The sequence below is a fragment of the Amphiura filiformis genome, chromosome 6 (assembly GCF_039555335.1).
Source record: "Amphiura filiformis chromosome 6, Afil_fr2py, whole genome shotgun sequence".
Classification (NCBI taxonomy): Eukaryota; Metazoa; Echinodermata; class Ophiuroidea; order Amphilepidida; family Amphiuridae; genus Amphiura; species Amphiura filiformis.
Genome location: NC_092633.1, coordinates 9,995,573 through 10,015,867, shown reverse-complemented (window position 1 = coordinate 10,015,867; position 20,295 = coordinate 9,995,573). Strand labels below are relative to the sequence as shown.

The following is a 20,295-nucleotide window of genomic DNA, read 5'->3' as shown; positions in this document are numbered from 1 at the left end:
CCGGTGTTTTGCAAATATTGTACAATATACAGTTTTATTGTATCGCTCAAAAGCCTGATATAAATAATAATATAGATTATTTCTCTTGATCGTCTTTAAAACAAGATTCCAACAAGAAAGCACCTCAGGATTACAACATAAACCATTTTGTAATCAATGAGCAAAAATACCACCATTCAATAAGTGGATTGGCCTTAACAGCAACCAATGTAATGACTCATGTCAATAGATTGACATGAATCTTTTTTTTTTCTATTTAGAAATACCTTGCACAAAATTTGCTGAACATAATCATAATTCCAACACATGGTGGTTTCCTACAACTATGTCAGTACCAGTACGCGAGTCCCAATTTCTGCAATTATACCTGTACCAATGGCTCTGTAATCTTACCCATACTCAGTCATGGGCCTATAATGTACTCACAAACAATTTTCCCTTTAGACCCGTATCTGTATTCATGGACAGAAATGACATGTTTCAATACACAATTCTACCCTAACTGCTACACTGAGAGCCCAGGCTATATATCAAGTAAAATAAACCAAATTGAGGTAACTGGTTTATTGGGCATTGGTATGACAAACCAACCAAAGCAAACATAACATGATGAAGACTGACCTCAATCCTACTGTGATAAAAATTATGTCATATATGATCAAGGGGAATGAGTCACTTGTCGACCCTGGGCCAAAATGAGTTTCTAAAGAGGACATTTAGAGCTTTCAGAAATCGAAAACCCCATGTTGATACGACTTTTCTTTGCAAAGTTAGGTCAATTTAGCAATTGCTGAAAACAATATAAAAGAAAAGAATTTCAACACTTTCTTTGCGAATATCTCAAAATCAATATTAGCGACATCCAACTCATTTCCCTTGATCATGTCACACATATGCTGCCTAACTAAGTTGTGCCCACTCCTTAAATCTACCAATAAATTGAAGCTCACTGCTGGTGCATACATGTCAGTGTGTAAGATGCTACTCCTCACAGGTGATGTAACAGTATGATGTTGTTACAACTGACACTAGCAGCTTACATTCACTGGTCAAGATGCAGCTTACATTCACTGGTCAAGATGACATTATGTCGCAGTTTGTATGAGACTTTCTGATTGTTCTTTGAGATCTTTATCTTCTTGTATCCTGAGTAATAGGGAAGAAAAAATAATATTGAATTACATTACATATATGTTGCTGCATTTAAGGAGACTGTGTACTCTCAGACATGCATGTAGTAAAAGTGCAATAACTTTGTAATTATTCGCGCAAGACATATAAAAGTATACATTTTTATGAAGGAAAGACATCAATAAATCTTAATATAAATACAGATTTGGGGTAAAAACAAAAATTATGAAGAAAATCACAAAAAGTGAGTTTTTGGCAATATTTGTTAGGTACATCATAACAAAAAAACACTCTTTCCAAAATATGTTATTTTGTTTTTAGCTCAATCTTGAGGCTCCATTCCAAAAGGTTTATTTTTATTTTTTGATATTGGCCTTATTTTTTGAGATATTGATCATATAAGGCATCAAATTGAACTTTTTAAAATTCACAAATGCCTATTTGCACAAAATGATGCCTAAAATATAAAAAAAAATGAGGAAACCGTTTCTTGAGTCGATCATGCTTTTTACGATGACCATATTTGCTTACCTATAGATGCTGTATTTATTGAGTTATCAGTACCTAAATCGTCATTTTACCGAGAAAATGAACATTGAAATAATGGCCGTTGAAGTTTAAAGTGGTCACATTTTGCACTTTCATCGAATCTCGCAGGAGAATGCGGCAGTTTTTATTTTTCTACCTTACATTACATAAACATCGGGTAAATCCATGGCCCCTTGAGAAGTTTGAGCGAAATCCATTCATAACTTGATATTTAAATCGGGGGAAAGAACTTGAAAAAACCCACATTTTATCAGCTAAAACGGAGCCATTTGACCACTAGGTTTTTGTGCTTCCGTGGTGTTTCCATAAGATGCGCCGCGCATGCAGATAAGCGTCAGCGTATGCGAAAGCGTATTTGTGCGTTAACAAATTGCGCGATACGCAACGCGATGCGTTGTTGCGCAAGCGTGTACCCTGCTGGTACAACAAAGATTTTCTTTCCTTTTCAATTTCAAACACGAGTGGAATAGTGAAATAAAATCCTTAAAATATTGCAGTTGGAGTTTACAAATCTGGATTTTCATTCCTTGTATTTATAAAAACATAACAAAGTACAAACATATAAAAAACCTCAATTTTATGAAAGAAACAATGTCTAGAGTACACAGCTGCCTTAAAAGACAGTGTTAGTTCATAAATGACTGCATTAATAATAAATTACCCTGGTTATAATTGGTTACATGTACACAAGGGGACTTCCACTGTGCTAAGGAAAACAGTACATTTTGTGCTTCATTGTGATGATTTTGTCTCAATGTATAAACAATAAGGCCCAAAAAAAAGATTTGTCTTAAAGCTCACGAGTGGTTTGAAAACAAATGCGAAATGCGATTTTTTTTTTTTTTGACTTGGTATTTATTTTCCGTAGTGACGCGAGTATAGGGCCGCCCTTTTTTTGGTGAAAATGACCGAAAATGGGGGGGGGGGGGCTTTACACGAGGATTTGCTAGTTAACAAGGTAGTCTCACTTGAGTTGTAAAAAACTCAAATTTTCTCATATTATTGGGTGGAATTTTAGCCTTACCTTCACTAAATAGAATGTTGGGAATATTGTTGATAAAATATGTCCATTTCTTAGTAAGAAATGACATGCAAACTATCAATATTTTAAATTTATTTTACGCCTACTCTGACACAAAATCTCACTGTGTGTCGCATGTGTTACTACTGTAGGCGGCCACCTTGGATTGATACCTGTCTTGTTCACTGCGAGTTTATTTTCACTGAATTGGACTTTATTTTCTCACATCATAATCCTTCAAAAATTCCAAAATAATGTTTTCACGTATTCATGATTTATGTAGACCATTTTCCAACGAGAGTATTGTGAAAGCTTGATATTTTGTTGAATTTTTACAATCTTTACAACGATGTTTCAAGGTAAATAAATGATCTAGCAATGAAAATTAAATATTTTGAGAAAAAAATTTGAAATAAAAAAAAAATTCTGCATTTTTTTTTTTTTTCAAATCGCGCGATTTACAAATGCGCACACAAGCTTTGAGACAAACCATTTGTTTGGCCTAAGCAACTTTATATTACTTGTGTTTTACATACATTTTTTCAAATCATTTATTCTCATTCTTAGTCCGTTAAATATTATTTTAATAACTATATTGAGCAAAAATTAAGTTAGTCATAAAAACTCCCCTTATTCTAATATGAACAATTTACATGTTTATGTTTTCAGTTGCGCATACTGTAAGCATGTGCCAGCATTACGCATTAGGTCTACACATACAACATGCTACATACGCGAACCACTACAAGTATGTTACGCGTTATCAACGACGTAGAGTTGTCTATGGCCTGATATCCAATCAGATTATGTCTCTACAAACTAAACCACTCCCATTGAATAAGAATATATTTTCACTCACCTAAGCTTAGCTGGGCGTTTTCTACACACACAAAGCAAACTGTTGAGTGAACAAAGCAGACATTTCTTGATGTTGCGTACAATCCATCTGACAAACACCCAGAGTGGATCCCAGTTATCCAGGTGATTCAGGATAGTTACAAGAAAGAATGACATAAACACAGGCACTGCTCCAATGAAGAACAGAATTGAAAATGATACCTGGGATACAAGAAAACAACGGACAAAATTCATGTTATGAATAGCAGTGTGTAAATTGAATTGCAGCAGCGTAGCTTGCCACTCCGCAGTGTTCAGGCAATGTCACTGCTAACCAAGAATCTAACAAAAAGTCAAACTGTTCTGATATAATCAAATGTCATTAGATAAGGACACCCGACACATCTCAAATTTAACACGACAACAAATAACATTTCTGAAAAACAAGCTTGTTATATCCACATGTATTGAAATATTTTACAGGAGTATTTTGTAATTCTAGCATCCTCTTTTTATGGTATGTTTCAGTAGATAGCCACGTAAAAAGCTTATTCCCAAAATTTCAGTCGAATCTCATTTTGCGTTTTTACAAGTTATGTGTACTGCATAGGCTCCATAGGCTCTGTTTTGTAATTTTGCTTTGTTAACAGAACATAAATATAAATTTGACAATATTTTTGCCAAACAAAACATATATAAAGGTTGCCGATGGTATAAAAATCTCAACCTTTTTTAGAAGTGAGGAGGATGAGGCTTTGAATCGCAAAAATGCCCATTTACACCATACTTGCATTGACAAAAGAGTCTACAGACAAGAACAGTATGAGCTTTTCTTTTGCCATTTAACTCTTTATCTTTAACTCAATGTTTTAGAATTAGAGATCACTACAGTTTGTTTCTTAGATAGGTAGTAAAATTGTCTTGAATTATTAACACTAAAAATGCATGGATTCGGCTAGCAACCAAAATGAGGTACTCAATGCAAGCACATACTTAATAGTGTACTTTTCTTGTACGATATATGCAACTCGCCTTATGCACTAAGCATGCATGTGAAAGGCGACACACATGCAACATACATTTTGAGATGACTGTGTAAATGGTGTATAAAATGAACCCAGCTCACTCACCTTATTTAATATAATATCTACAGTAATAGTTATTGGAATAGTTAGACTAAGTGAAAGCGTGGCGATGAGTGACGATGTTAAGAAACAGCCCCTGGAAGGAAGAAAAAATTAAAAAACATGTAATTAACTAGAAAGTTTAAATGTATGGTGTCATTAACCATCCATTTAATCCTGACACTTCACATCCATGGCATGCGCAGATTAAATATACAGCTCATCAATATGTATGTGTACAGCTCATCATTAATAACAGAGAATGCATACCCGCCAACCCTAAAACCTCACAAATGGGAGAAAAAAATCTGAAAATAGGGACACTCCTGAATTTCCTATACATTACTATTAGTCATATTTTTCAACAAGGCGGTTCTCGAACCACGAGTCTCGCCTGCTTTCGCAACCGCCTGCTTTTGTGATTACTTTTGGTAGAGGTAAATGAATTTGGCGGTTATCGGCTAAACACGATTATCTGGCTGATGGTGACTGTGCCCACCAAGTTTCATGCCCATGCAACAGTTTTACTAATTTTACCCTGGTGACCCTGAAATGACCTTCCAAAACTTTGGCTCTAAATGTTGACTGTATCCACTAAGTTTCATACCCCACGACAGTTTTACTAATTTGACCTCAGATGACCCCTGGTGACCCTGAAATGACCTTCCAAAAATTTGGCTTTAAATGTTGACTGTATCCACTAAGTTTAATGTCCATCGACAGTTTTTACTAATTTGACCTCAGATGACCCCTGGTGACCTCAAAATGACCTTCCAAAAATTTGGCTTTAAATGTTGACTGTACCCACTAAGTTTCATGCACATCCGATAGTTTTTACTAATTTGACCTCAGATGACCCCTGGTGACCTTGAAATGACCTTCAAAAAATTTGGCTTGAAATGTTGACTGTACCTACCAAGTTTCATGCCCATACGACAGTTTTTACTAATTTGACCTCAGATGACCTCTAGAGGTCCTCAGTGACCTTGACCCACTAACCAATACATACCGGGCGTGTCTCGGGTCAAGATGCACCCCCCACCAAGTTTGAGAAGCGTCGACTCCTAGTCTCCGAGAAAATAGGCGTAAACCAAAACTTTAATCAAATTTGTCACACACACACCCCCGCACACCCCCACCCACCCCTACATACGGAAAAGTGATTATATAGTCTCCTGCCTTATCAGGCGAGACAAAAATAGGGACACATGGTAAAATCGCTCTTTTATGCTTTTTGTTTCAGTAAAAATAGGGACAGTCCCTATTAAATAGGGGCAGTTGGCAGGTATGAGAATGGTCTGATCAACAACCTTATCCCATCTTTTGCTCCATCAAAAGGGATATTTTAGTATCAATGGAAAGAATATATTTTTCTCATTGATCTTATGACATCTTATAGTTTTCGACAAGGGACTTAGGCGGTCGGTCGATTTAGCGGTGGTTACAGCATAAAAACAAGGAAGTGGAGCAGGGTGTTAGTTAGCCACTTGTCCACCTATCATTTTGGATAGGCAGTCTGCTCCCGGGATAGGCAAAATGACTGCCTGTGATATAATGCTCAACTCTAAAAACAATTGCTAGTGAACTAGTGCTGTGAACTCAAAACAAGACCAGACTAATAAATCAATGCTATAGCAATAACTTTGTCAACTGACTGAAGGTGCAGAGATCTGCAATCAATGAAATATTTAGTTGGCACACTTTGACAATATGCTGGAACTCTTCGTTGCTGGTCTGAGAGTTCAATGAAATTAGTATAACTATGTTTGATGAGAAATTTTTTTGAGAAGTACAAACCTTCCCCTTCCCTTCCCCATTCTCCCTCAACCAATGTTGGGGGGACTGGGGAGCCCAATGTCAAAATTGCTTTCATCAACATTGAATTGGGAGAGAGGGGCAGCAATTTACAGTTATTATGCCAGAGTGTGCCAACATTAGCATCATGTGGCCTAGGCATGACCGAGTTCTTTTTACGTGATAATCAGATAGAATAGTCGGACAATGCTAAAGGAGCATGCTGAATACTATTGGGCTGATGTTTTGTTTGGACTTTGTGGGGCAAAATGTGTCTAAAGTGGGTTAACCCACCTTATTGCTCAAACAGTATTCTATGAGAGCCTTCAAATACACTTTGTGGCTCCAATAACAAAAGTGATTAAAATATTGGCCTGACACTCCTTAGGGTGAGATGTGGGGATCAAGGTCATTCAACCAAGGTAGAAATAGCATGTGGTGAAATCGGACCTTCCACCTGCAAGTATACAGGTCTTCAATATTCATTGTTTTATGAGGCATGTATCATACAGTATTGCACATTTTTTTCATATAAAACAAATATTTGAATATTTGCTGCAAGAGTTTTAATAGAACATGCTGGGTATGGGTACAGTCCCTAAGGCCAAAAAAAAAAGTTGTTTGTTTGTCCTCCACCGCCCGCTCCTCAGATTAAGGCCTGACCAATATTTTTTTTTTCTATTTTTTTAAAAATAAAAATAAGTAAAATTCAATTTTTTTTTCAGATTTGGAGTATTTCTGGACATAGCTAGAGCTAAATACTAAGATCTTTCATGGTTGAAAATTTAAAAAGCCCACAAAAACATTTTGTGTCTTCAATATGCAAAGTTATAACTTGTGTTCATGTCATAGTCTATTATTTTTAGTGACTTCAAAATACATTGGATTTGAAATCATTAAAAGACTATGACATGAACACAAATTATAACTTTAACTGCATAAAGAAACAAAATGTGTTTTTTTTAAGTCACCATGAATGATTGTAGCATTTAGCTCTAGCTAAATCCAGGAATATGCAAACCGAAAAAAAAAAAATCCATCTCCCCACGTCCTCTTTCAAAGCTGTGGAGGACAAACAAACAATTATGTAATAAATAATTAACAATTCATTTTTCCCACAGTACTTACCATAGCCATAAAAATTCTGAGAGTACAGTACCCACGAGGCCATTGACTGCTAAATATGCCCATGTCTTTGGTGTAGGCATTTCCCATTTTTCCAGATTAAAATAATGAAGTGCAACCAACCCAGGCCATATCAGTATGAAATTAAATAAACCTACAAAACCTGCGGAATAAAATATGAAAATTAGAAGTAACACAAAGAATACTGGTATATATATCCAAGTGTCACAATTAAATGAACAAATACATTTGGCATTTTACCTAACAGCCAGCAAAAATTACTGCCACCCAAAAATATCAAAATGTGATGCGCATAAGCAATATGTGTTGATTCGCATGCAAAGCCGTTCTTCATTTTTTTATTAAACGTTGTTCTTGAATTTAAGTTTTAACTTCAACACTACACTATTTTTTCGCTCACCTGGAACGTTTTCACTAGCTCGACTAGTGTCTTCAACAAATGGTGATGCTGTTGAAGTTAACACTTTAATTCATTTTATCTACCACTACATATGAATATCCACTCGTATATTGTTGTTCTTGTCATAAATTTTGTTAATTGAAATGTCTGCATTTTCATATAAAGCAATAAATAATGGACAACATGTTGCAATGTAATCAGTATTCATCATTCAACTTACCAAAGAACATTGGTATATCTATTCTGTCTTCATTATCCACTTTATTCCTCAGCATTACTAGATATACAGCATACAGAAAGGCACCGCATAATGCCCATAGAGAACCAAGTTTGACATGGTCATGAATGAAATTAGTTTGGGAGTAACAGACTAGCACAATACCACCCACACTGTGAAACAAAGAGCAAATGGAGATAATGATTACCAATAGGCTTTCTGCAGGTAAATGTTTGTCTTACAGTCACATATGGGAAGTAATTTATAGAATACAAATGAATAACAGGGTTAACACTGGGTCTAGTTAGGTTGACTTAATCCAACTCACAACTAGGAATTATCAAAGGATTCTCACTACTTGGCAGCACATGGTATCATAAAAATATTCGCATCTTTACTTATTGTTAAAGCATTAATGTATGATTTCCTTCAAATTTTAAATTTGTTCTTCTTTCTTCAAAATGCTGAAATAATACTACTAGTAAAAATTGTCGGAAAGGGTTTCTGTTTTTGGTTGTTTAACATGCAGTTCTATAGGAGGTCATAAAGTCAAAATATGAATTATGACTTTATGTCGAACTTTGCTCTGTTGAGCTACGAACACAACAAATTTGGCTGATTCCATTTAGGTGCAAGTTGGGAAATGTGTAAACATTACAAAAATCAGGATTGAAAAAAAAACCCAATTTCATATTATAAGATCGTACATTATGGCTTTAATATGTTGGGCAATATTGCCAACAAATCCTTAAGCATTTCCCCAAATTCATTATTTTTATTCAATATATTTGTTTTCTTTACAGTAAAGCACCTTAATAGTAATTTCTAAATATCACTTAGGCTAAAAAAACAAAGAAACATTTGGTAAAAAAGCTAAGCGCTATGCCTTCGCTGTCAAAAATGCTTGTCACCATCTTGCGATAGTCTCTAGTCACAACTACCACTGTCTCATACACATGGTGCATAGCAATTTTACAGACAGTATGAAGACTACAGTTATGGCGACAAGCTGTATTTGATGAAGGGCGAGTGTAGGGCGGGTCAGCGAGCCGCGGTGGTGGGACAAAAAAACACCAAAACACTTGAATTTTACGGCCAACGCATAGCCCTAAGCGCCAAATTGGAATTCACATAGCAATGGGCACGGATGTCTGAGACAGACTTTTTTTTGCCTTATTTTGCCTGACATAAATTTGTCATCTTTGATATTGGATAAGAATCCAGTGCACTCACCTGAATAAGACTGCTACTAATTTGGTAAAAGTAAATTTATCACCACTTGAACTTGGAAACAATGCTGCCAATACTAGTGTAAATAAACCTACAAAAAAGGACAGAATATCACATGAATCTTAGAATACAAACAAAATCATCTACATGTATCAACTTCAGTAAGAAAATTGTTGTCCATAAAAATAACCCTATGAATCAAGACACACTGTTGTATCCAAACGTACGTATCACACGCCCGTACATATATTCAAAATCACTCTCTTGTGACAGGATTTTGAATAGATGCAACCCATGCAGGGGTGTCTATTCTTCCAGAAAATCTAAATTATTCCCTCACCCTACTGCGGTGAGTCACATCCTTCCCCAGATTCTTCCCCAACTGGAATCCCACAAAAATGGACACAAAAGGGATCATTTTTAATATGCTGGTTGCTATCTACATGTACTTTTCCTCATTTTTCTTGTTACCTCCCATCCCGGACTGAATATAGGCAGTGTTCTAAAGCGGTAAGTAAAATAAACCCCTGGTATTTTACTGGGTAATTTTCAGTAAAATACTGTAATTTACCGTAAAATTGGGTGAAATAAAAGACACCAAAGGAAAAGATATTTTTAGTTGTCTTAAAACATGATGCATGGTTAGAAAAGTGAAAGGTTTCCTTCAGAAAATTTGTTTTATTTGGAATGCATATTAATTTATTAAACTAACTAAGATTGATCACTACTAGTTCTCAAAAAATCAAAAGGTTTCCTTCAGACAATGCTGTTTTACTTTGAATACATATTATACTATATGCGATTTATTGCTACTAGTATTCGGAATATCTTAATGTACCGTTTGTTTTGATTAAAATTAATAGTTTGCAATGCAATATGTGAGGCCAAATGGTTCAAAAAGGTCTCAAAAAGAGAAAGGTCTCAAAAACAAACAAAGGTCTCAAAAACATGATGCATGGTTAGAAAATCAAAAGGTTTCCTTCAGGAAAAGGTCTTTATATGTAGTACTTTTATTCATCAAGTTTTTACAACAAAAGGGTTTAAGGAATCGGATAGCAACGTTTGCACAGTATTTTTTTGTGGGACCTGAGAGCAAATCAGACATCAAATTGTATTCTGAATATGAGGAATGTCCTTCTGATATCAAATAATTTGGATTTTTCAAAATTTGGGATATAATACAAATTTTATGGCAAATTATTAAAATTTGATATTTTTGATATTTAACAGTCCTCAAAGACAAAGCAAACTTTATAAATCTAATAACATGTACTTAACGTGTATGTAGCTGGGATGAAAAGCCGACCATCAATTGAAAATTTTGACCTTTCATATTGAAGATATACATTTTTCCTAAAATACAAAAGGTCAAAATTTTCATATGATGGACACTGCTTTCATCCCAGCTACATACACTTTAAGTACATATCATTTTCAATTTACTGTTGTTAAAGTTTTAAAAATTTCAGTAATTTATTAATTTATTAAGAATCACATATTTATATTGTACTGTCCTCAAACTAGCTCCTGAGTGTCTTGGGCCTGGCACATGACATTTTACAACAGGTACATCAAATTGCAATTCATCCTAATCATCAAGATCATAGTTAACTCCAGCTACAAAATCCAGCATTTTGGCCCTTTCGAAAGATACATTTATTTTACCAGTGTACGGTACACTATGCATTTACATGCAATGTGTATATAGCTATTAAATTTGTCAACAATCAATCAGAACACAAAATATTGTAACAAATGAAAGATTAGAACATAAAGTTTGAAATTTGTACAAATTATGAAATTTGAGAATATAAGTCTATAAAAACTTATTTTACCTATTTATTGGTACATGGGTAAGTAAAATAAAATTTGGTAAATTACCAGGTAATAACCAATGTAAAATATTGGTAATTTTCCAATTTAGAACACTCAATATAGGCAAGTATGTCATTCAGACCCAGAAACTTTTTATGTAACTGTTCGGCTAATTGTGAGTTAATTGTTCTATTCTGTCTTCTCTACATGTACATGTACAAACATCAAATTCTTCCCCAGATGGTACAGTCTGGACACTGAACCATTGCATCTAAGGGCTAATGGTTTAAAGGGAAGACAAAACTCACTGTCAAACACCTCTTTATTCAGGGCTGTGATTTATTATTTTCAGAGTGCAAGAGTTCAGCTTTTATGGTTTTGATTTTCAGCTTTTTTTTACACTTGCTTTGTACAGAAGTATAGGATCTTCCCAAATTACAGCTTTTTGATAGCTGTTTTCAGCTTTTTTATATTTGGTGACTCTGATTTATAATGCCTCGGAATAAAGCCTCGGAAATAAATTCATCTGTAGCAGAGTTTGGAGATTGTCACTGAACTATTGCATCTAGGGAAGGATAATCAAGGATTTGGATCTGAAGCTGAGGAGCTCTGAGGTTTACAGAGAAGACAAACATGGGCAAGTTTATTGAAGTTAGCTAATTGATGGTTCGTTCCCTTAGAATCCCAAATGCTTCCCTAGATATAGTTAGGTATCCAAACTGAAAAGAAAATGGATTTGCATGAAATATGCAAAGCAGGAACCAGCTTCCTTAATCTGTGTGTGTACTATAGTAGTGACCACTAGTCACCATTGCCCAGGCAAGGAAGCATTATAAACTGACCCAACTCTACCCTGTTTTGGGCTAAAGCATTCCCTGGTTTCCTTCAAACTATTTTTTGGGAGATGGGAATAAGTAAAAGGCAAGGGACTGCTACATGTATGCTAATACTATGTATCCATTATAATTCTTCCCTAAACGACACTTGATGGATTCACCTACCCTGTAGACCAGTCACTGCCAGCCAGTGACCATCTATTTCATGCACTTTTTATCCAAATTAGTTCTTTTTTTTAAATCTTCTTTTTTTTTCTTTTTTCAAAACACAAAATTCTTCCCCAAAGGGATAAAATTATTACCCCTCCCCCTTTGGGGCCGAATAACGGAAGAATAGACACCCCTGTGCACAGGCGTATGACACATACATTTAGAAATTGCAAGCTCTCTATTAGCCACATTACTAGCCAAGACTGAGATTGATTTTTCTGTCACTTGCTGTGATGGAAATTGCAAGCTAATAAGTGGCATAGGTTTTGGAAGCAAACTGGTTGTGATTTGGCTAGGGCATGCTAGCCGCTTCTGATCGATACATTCTACAGTTGCTTTTTTGATTAAGCTACTTCAACACGTTGATGTTAGTGACTGCAACTGAGAATAAAATAGCACAGCTCCTTTCTGCAATATCGTGATCATCAAACAGTTGTTATAACAGGAGACAGAACAAGTCACTACAAGGTGTCAATTTTGGGTTCTGTTTCTCCTGATGTGAGTTGCTTCTAGAAACACTGATCTCAGTGTCTGAGGAAGGAACCAGCTAGTTCTAAAATTATTTTGGAGTACATCATGGTGAGTACAAATGACAGTTCCTGTTTGCCTTACCTGAAGTTGATGAAAGAATATTAACAATAGTCATCTGTGTCTCATCCAAAGCTTCTTGGTAGGAAAAATTGGCTAAGAACCACTATGGAAAAAACAATCAGAACAGACCTATAATAGCCATTGGTCATAGAGTATACGGTACAGTGTTAGCACAGTAAGCCAACATTTTCAAGGGCCATTTTGGCTCCAAAGTCTGATAATCAATGGGACCTCATTCATTTTTATTGTAAAATTTTATTTTATTGTAAAATTGACACAAGATACAAACAGTTTACACTACTTGTCCACATTTGTGACACGTTTTGGGCACTTTCGGAGACCTTAGACTCGCAAATCAACAATATGTAATGGCATATAGCAGGAAGGATTGCTTTGAAGTCAGTATTTAGTTCAGTCTTGCTTACTTTGGTTACCAAATTGAACGGGCCCACATGATAGTGAGCTTATCAGAAGGCCCAAAAGTTTGAAAATGTTCAATATCTTATTCTTTTATACCAAGAAAAGACCAGAAAATTTTGAAATCAACTTAAATTCTGAAAATGATAATTCTTGTATTTAGGCTGAATAGGTTGACACCACACTGTCAAAAACAATAAGGGAAGATCTAACCCAATACTAACTAAAAGTACAGATATCTGCATATTCAAGTAAGCTACGCTTGCTACATGAATGGTCAATATCTGGGGTCAATACAATACTTCCAACTAAAAGACCTGCTTCCCGGGTTCAACTATCTCTAAATTCCACTAACTGACTGCTGTTTAAACTCTTTCTTCTGTCACATCTGTACTCAACCCATGAAGACAAATCACGCCACTTGTATTAAAATACCTAAGCACTAACTAACTGGAGCAGTTTGCGTTGAGGAACTCTGCTCAAGTTTACTTGTTGATGACTATCGTTGGTCAACTGATAAATATTTGAGGCGTTTGCAAGAGCTGTAGTGTAAGATTTTTTTTTTGAGAAAACTACAGCACCCAGAATAATTGCTCCTACACATGTCACCTGTAACCTGCAATAACTACTGCTTTTGTTACAGCATTTTTGATATAATCATCTCAGTAACCAATCAAAATAGATCTTTTAGATCCCAGAGCAATTTTAAGCCCTTCAGCCCTACTGACTATTCATACCATATCTCTGATTGGCTCAATACATGATATGGCTCTGTTTGTAACCAATCAAAATAGTTCTTGGAGGCTGATAGTGCTCATGGGGTCAAGATACTTACAACTATACAAAACATGAAGCTAATTTTGGCTACTTGTGGTACGGTGAATTTCTGGAATGGATGAATAATTTGCACTTTTTGTGCTGCACCGTAGGACATACGAGCCAGCATGGCTTCATCAGCTAAGGATTCTGTGAAAGGTGAAATACAAGAAATAGGAGTGTTACTTTGTTATACAATATGTAAGCTATACTATGTTCAATTAGTAATAGATAAGACTGATAACATCATGGGCAGTGGGAATTGCCCTGAATAAAGAAATATCCCACATATGTCATTTTCGTTTTGAAATGCTGTCTTTCCATTTCAAACTGGTACAACTTGAGGGAATAAAGTTGCATTATGCCAAATAGGGTATCAAAATACACAAAACAAAATTATCCATCTATTGATTAATTTCTTTGGTAATTTAGGTTGAGTGTCTATAAGATATTGCTGTTGTTTTCAGTGTACGGATACTCTTTGAGCGGAGTATACACAAGAAACAAACAATGTGGAAAGAACAGTGGTACTGAATACGAGATTATGAACACAACTAGTGTACCAAAAGTACAAGGTGTCCCATAAAAAGGTTACATGTAGAAAATGAACTGCATTTTGTGATGGCTCAACATAACAATGTCATTTTGTCAAATATTATTTATTCATCCTTCTTCTAATTGTCTGCTAAGTTTCAACTCTGTACCGGTATCTTAAAAGCAACTTAACTTATGAGCGCAAGATGGCAGGGGTGTCAAGAGTAGCTACCCATAAAAATATCGTACAACGAAAATTGAACACAAGCACACCTTTGTTTTCATACTTTGTCTTTATTACTTTTTATTTTTCTCTTATTTTTCATGGTTCAACTTATTGCACAAAAGAAACAAATTGAAGAAATAAATATTGCACTTAAAATAAATCAGTTTTAGAGCTTCTAGACTCTTGGTTAGTAACCCATAAAGGCAGGACACATTTTTGATGAATGTGCATGCTGCATCTCCTGTCATCAACATAGTGAAATTAATAACAATCATTTTCATTTAGGCTTTGTTGAGTTGAAATCGCTGCTGTGTTATATGCTGTAAGAATATTGTACATTTCTGACTGAAGTCTTGAATTAAAACTGAATGAGTTTTATTCTCTGTTCATTAGAATAAAACATTGCATGCATCAGCCATGCTATGGGCCTATTCAAATGCCCCGCCAAAACCATGGTGGCTGTGACAGTGGTAATGAACCTCGCACTGCATGATGTCACATAAACAGCTTGCTGCGTGGAATGCGAGCTAAATACACAAGTTGTGACCTTAAGGCCAGAGTAATGGGAGAGAACATGGACCTTTTCGAGCATCATTATTTCTGAATTTTATGTCCAAAGTATATAAAACTATACATTTTTGGAAAGGAAATGAGTCAAGGAAATAATCCCATGGTGACGTCAGATTTGTTCAAAAATCTCGAGTTTTTGAAAAAATTGCAAAAAATCACCTTTTTACCCCAATTTTTTTGTGACAACTTAGAAAAAAATCTGTTCGGTGTAAAAACAAATCAGTTAGCTTTTCATGAAGAAGAGACATGAACTTAGGGAAGGTTTTTAATTTTTTGAAATTTGTCTCTTTTTGAAATATAGAAAAAACATGTGAAAAAAGCAATTTTGTCACTCTATTAAGCTAAAAATTGCACATAAAGGTGTATATTTTTGTTTAAAACAAATATTTTGAAAAAATGAGAAAACCATCCCTAGACTTTGATGTACTCTAAAGGATAGTGCAAAAAGTTCACCTTTTGCTTGCATATTTTTCGAGTTATCTTGTCACAAAAATCGTGCAATATTGTCAAAAGTGAACTCTTAGAAATCAACGTTTTAGTAAAGAAATGTCAAAATTATGCACAAATCGTCCTTATATTTTAAAATGGTAAGACTTTCATGCTTGTAAAAGACGTATATCTGGTGCATGGTCTAAATATGCATCTTTTTGCACCAATAAATCTATAGTGTCTGCTTTCAGTGCGCCAAAATTCAAAATAATAAAAAAATTAAGTGGCATTTTGACTTCAAATTTTTGTTTTGTTTACACCACATTTGCTGGCGTTAACAACATACCGCGCCTTGACTCGTTGGACATACGCGCAAGAGAGTTGCGCTGCGTTGCGATCGCGAATTGCACGCGTAATCACCATATTTCGCATTCACAAGCATTCTGACTCATTATTTCCGCCAATTTACTAAGCTGTCTTGAGCCATGTGACTTTTTAGAGTTGAAAAGAGTGAAATAAATCAAGCAAAAATATGAGTAAATAATAGCAAGTTGTATTTTATCAGTTTCAAGTGAAAGAATACATCTTAGTGTTGATAAATATCAAGAAATCTCAAATTCGGGCGTGGACGAATGTGTCTTCCATTACCCTGGCCTTAACATTCACAGGGGTACTAGTAGAGGGTACATAGATTACATCATGTAAAGGACATTTATATTTGTTAACATTAATAAAGATCATTTTCAAAAATCTACATGTAACCTTTTTTTGGGACACTCGGTATCAATGAATCAATCAATCAGTTACATTTATGTCTTCGCGCCAAAATCATTACAAAATGTTCAACGGCGCTCATTAGCTCAAAAGAACTACTGCTGATAAGCATCGTGAAAAAGGTGGCTCTTCAGGAGCTTCTTAAACTGTTCAAAAGTACAATTTTTGATTTGACCTGGTAGTTTGTTCCACAATCTGGGAGCATAGGCAGCAAAAGCTCGGTCACCAAAAGAAACACATTGCGTTCTTGGTTCAAAAAGAGAGGTACCATCTGAGCATGATGATCTAAGCTGCCTTTGTGTAACACAAATTTGAAGCATATCAATGATGTCTGATGGAGCTTGACCATGAAGTGCTTTATAAACAAGAGAGAGAATTTTGTAGTCAATGCGTTGTTTGATGGGAAGCCAGTGGAGTTTGTTTATGAGTTCTGGGGTGATGGAGTCAAACTTGCATTTTTTTGAAAATCAGCCTTGCTGATGTTCGCTGGACATTTTGGAGTTTGTTTTGCAGTTTTTTACTTATTCCCACCAACATACTATTGCAATAGTCAAGGCGGGATGTCACTAGTGAATGAATAGCCATTTTAGTGGCATCTTCAGTGAGTAATTTCTGTGCACGTCCAATGTTCACAAGATGATAGTTGGCAGTTTTGATCACACTAGATACTTGAGCTGACATTGTCATTCCAGTGTCAAACATGACGCCCAGATTTTTGATGGGGTCCGATTTAATGGTGACATTAACACCAGCAACATTCATTGTGGAAAGATTTATCTTGGCAAGTTGTGCTCGAAATCCAAGTAACAATACTTCCGTTTTCTCCGCGTTTAACTTGAGAAAATTGGCTACCATCCACTTGTGAACTTCTGCGACACAGGCCTCAATTCTACAAACTGTATGAACAACGCCACTAGGTGTGACTGGGCAGATTGAAACATAAATTTGAGTATCATCCGCGTACATTTGGAGCTCCATACCATGCTTTCTAATGATGTTACCTAGCGGAAGCATATAAACAAGAAATAGCTGTGGACCAAGACATGATCCTTGTGGAACACCATAACAGAGATCTCGAGGAGCAGAAAAACTGCCATCAATATGAACTCTTTGTGTCCTTGCAGCCAAATAGGATTTGAACCACCGGAGTGGCACACCGTGAATTCCAAGCAAAAGTTCCATGCGGGTGAAAAGGACATCATGGTCGATAACATCAAAAGCAGCGCTAAGATCAAGAAGGATGAGGATGGTAATGCCCTTCTTCTCCATAGTCCACATAATGTCATTGTGAATCTTCAGCAGAGTTGTCTCAGTGCTGTGTAAACGATGTAAGCTGCTTGACGCGACTCATGGAGGTTATTTAGACTCATGTGGTCAGTAAGCTGTTTTGCGACAGCCCTATCGAGTACTTTGGACAAGTAAGCCAAATTGCTCACTGGCCGATAGTTTTTCAGTACATTGGGGTCTAATCCAGGCTTTTTCAGTAATGGTGTGACAACAGCAGATTTGAAAGAGTCTGGCATAACACCTGATCTGAGCGAGGCATTAACAATCGATGTTATCACCGGCAAGAGAGAGTCCTGAAGCTGCTTAATAAGCCCCGATGGTATTGGGTCAAGGAGACAAGTTGGACTTGGTGACTTTGAAATAATCTCGGAAATGTCACTCTCAGACACTTGAGTAAACGTATCCCAAGGGGGACAAGTTGCCGCATCACCGACCTGATCCGTAACTGCAGATGTGATTACAGGAAAACTATCTCTGATCTTCTGGATCTTAGACATGAAGAATGAAGAAAACTCTTCAGCTAACCATCGAGGACACGTGTGATCAGGTAACTTTGATGTTTTCTTATTTTGAAGAATGTCATTAATGATGCGAAATAGATTCTTGGAATCATTTCCACATTCCAAGATCTTGTTGTTGAAGTAGTCACTCTTTGCCTTGTACAGCTGGTTGTTATAGCCGTTTCTAATACGCTTGAATTCTTCAAAGTCAATCAAGGAACCACTGTTGTGCCATTTGTGTTCTGCTTTCCTGCGATCACATTTGGCTTGATGCAGAGAGTCTGAAAACCATGGTTGCCGTGAACGAAGGGTCACAGTCTTTGTAGTAGCAGGAGCATATTCATCCAAAAGATCAGTGAGTACGTGATTATAGTTTTCAACCATGTTGCAAACATTGGAGGTGGAACAGTTTGCCAAATCAGAGTTCATAATGTCCTCCTGGAGATCCTGAATCTCAATAGATCTAAGGTTTCTAGCTGTTACAGTTTGTTTCGTTGACTTTGGTTTTGAATAATCCAAGTAGCATGCAATGAGGCTATGGTCAGATATTCGATCCAATACTTTAACATCTTTCAAAGTCTCATCTGCTTCACGTGATATAGCGTCTAATGTGTGACCCATGATTGTGGGTCGGTCCAACAACATGTTGCTCAAGGCCAAGAGGCTCAATGATGTCCATGAAACGCAGAGTTTCTGAGTCCTCTGGCACATCAGATGAATATTTAAGTCACCAACAACAAGCAGATCACCCTTTGCCATGGCAAGATCTTGTAGAACTTCAGCGATTTCCTCAAAAAATAGTCCTGATGGATGAGGTCTATAGATTACAAATAGAGTCAAACACTTGGATCCCATAGAGAAAACTATTTCACAACTTTCGAAGCTGGAAATGCTAGAGTTGACGGTTTTTGATACGATTTTCATGTTCTTTTTGTAGAGTATCGCGATACCTCCATGGGGTCACCACCGCTACGTGGAACATTAAAAATGTCACAGCCGGGCACAGCGCTAAGTGATTTGACGTAAAAATCATCGCTGCCATCATCGCTTACCCATGTCTCCTGAAGGGCGAGAACATCCATTTGATGTTCAATTAAGAGATCGGTCATGATTCCTTTAGTAGTCTTGGTTTTTACAGACTGACAGTTTAATGAAAATACTGAGAGGCAATTTCCAAACTCATTGGTTTGTTTAAGTGCTTTAAGTTTCTGTTTCTGTCCACCTTTTTGGTGGAAGCTCTATAGTGCGAAGGTTCTTTATTCCGAAGGTTCTTTATTCCGAAGGTTCTTTAATCCGACGATTCTTTATTACGAAGGTTCTTTATTCGACGCTTCTTTATTTGAAGGTTCTATAGTCCGAATTTTAAAAAGGTTCCCTAATCCGAATATTAAAAGAGGTTCTTTAATCCGAATTTTAAAAACAGTTCTCTAGTCCGAATATGAAAATAGGCTCTATAGTCCGAATTTTAAAAAGGGTTCTATAGTCCGAATATGAAAATAAGATCTATAGTCCGAATTTAAAAAGGGTTCTATAGTCCGAAATTGCAAAAGCGGTTCTATAGTCCAAACGGATACCGTGTTCTTTAGTCCGAATTGGTAAAAAGGTTCTATAGTCCGAATTTTTATAACATTAACGTATACTACATTTTGAATACAGAACAAACCCGGTCCCATAATCCGTGCATCCATGGTATTCATGCTCGTCGAAAATTTAGCGAAATAAGGGGTGTATTCAGATGAAGAAACGCGATTCATGAAACACACAAAAAGGGTGTTTTTTCAAACCACGTGTTCGCGAAAAAAAAAAAAAAAAAGGGTATTTCCATCGAGCAGCCGACGCGT

The 20,295-nt window shown here is 36.1% G+C and overlaps 1 protein-coding gene across 1 annotated transcript in view; it reads right to left on the bottom strand.

Annotated features, from left to right (window-relative positions):
- Positions 1-20,295, bottom strand: part of LOC140154945 (solute carrier family 35 member F5-like) — a 38,639-nt gene continuing 18,344 nt past the window's right edge. Inside the window, exons 7-14 of the mRNA XM_072177607.1 lie at positions 14,154-14,284; positions 12,923-13,004; positions 9,453-9,540; positions 8,223-8,392; positions 7,585-7,744; positions 4,669-4,759; positions 3,561-3,760; positions 1-1,146 (exon numbers count right to left, since the gene is read on the bottom strand). Of these exons, the coding sequence (XP_072033708.1) occupies positions 1,086-1,146; positions 3,561-3,760; positions 4,669-4,759; positions 7,585-7,744; positions 8,223-8,392; positions 9,453-9,540; positions 12,923-13,004; positions 14,154-14,284 (983 nt within the window). The 3' untranslated portion in view covers positions 1-1,085. The remainder of the gene's footprint in view (positions 1,147-3,560; positions 3,761-4,668; positions 4,760-7,584; positions 7,745-8,222; positions 8,393-9,452; positions 9,541-12,922; positions 13,005-14,153; positions 14,285-20,295) is intronic.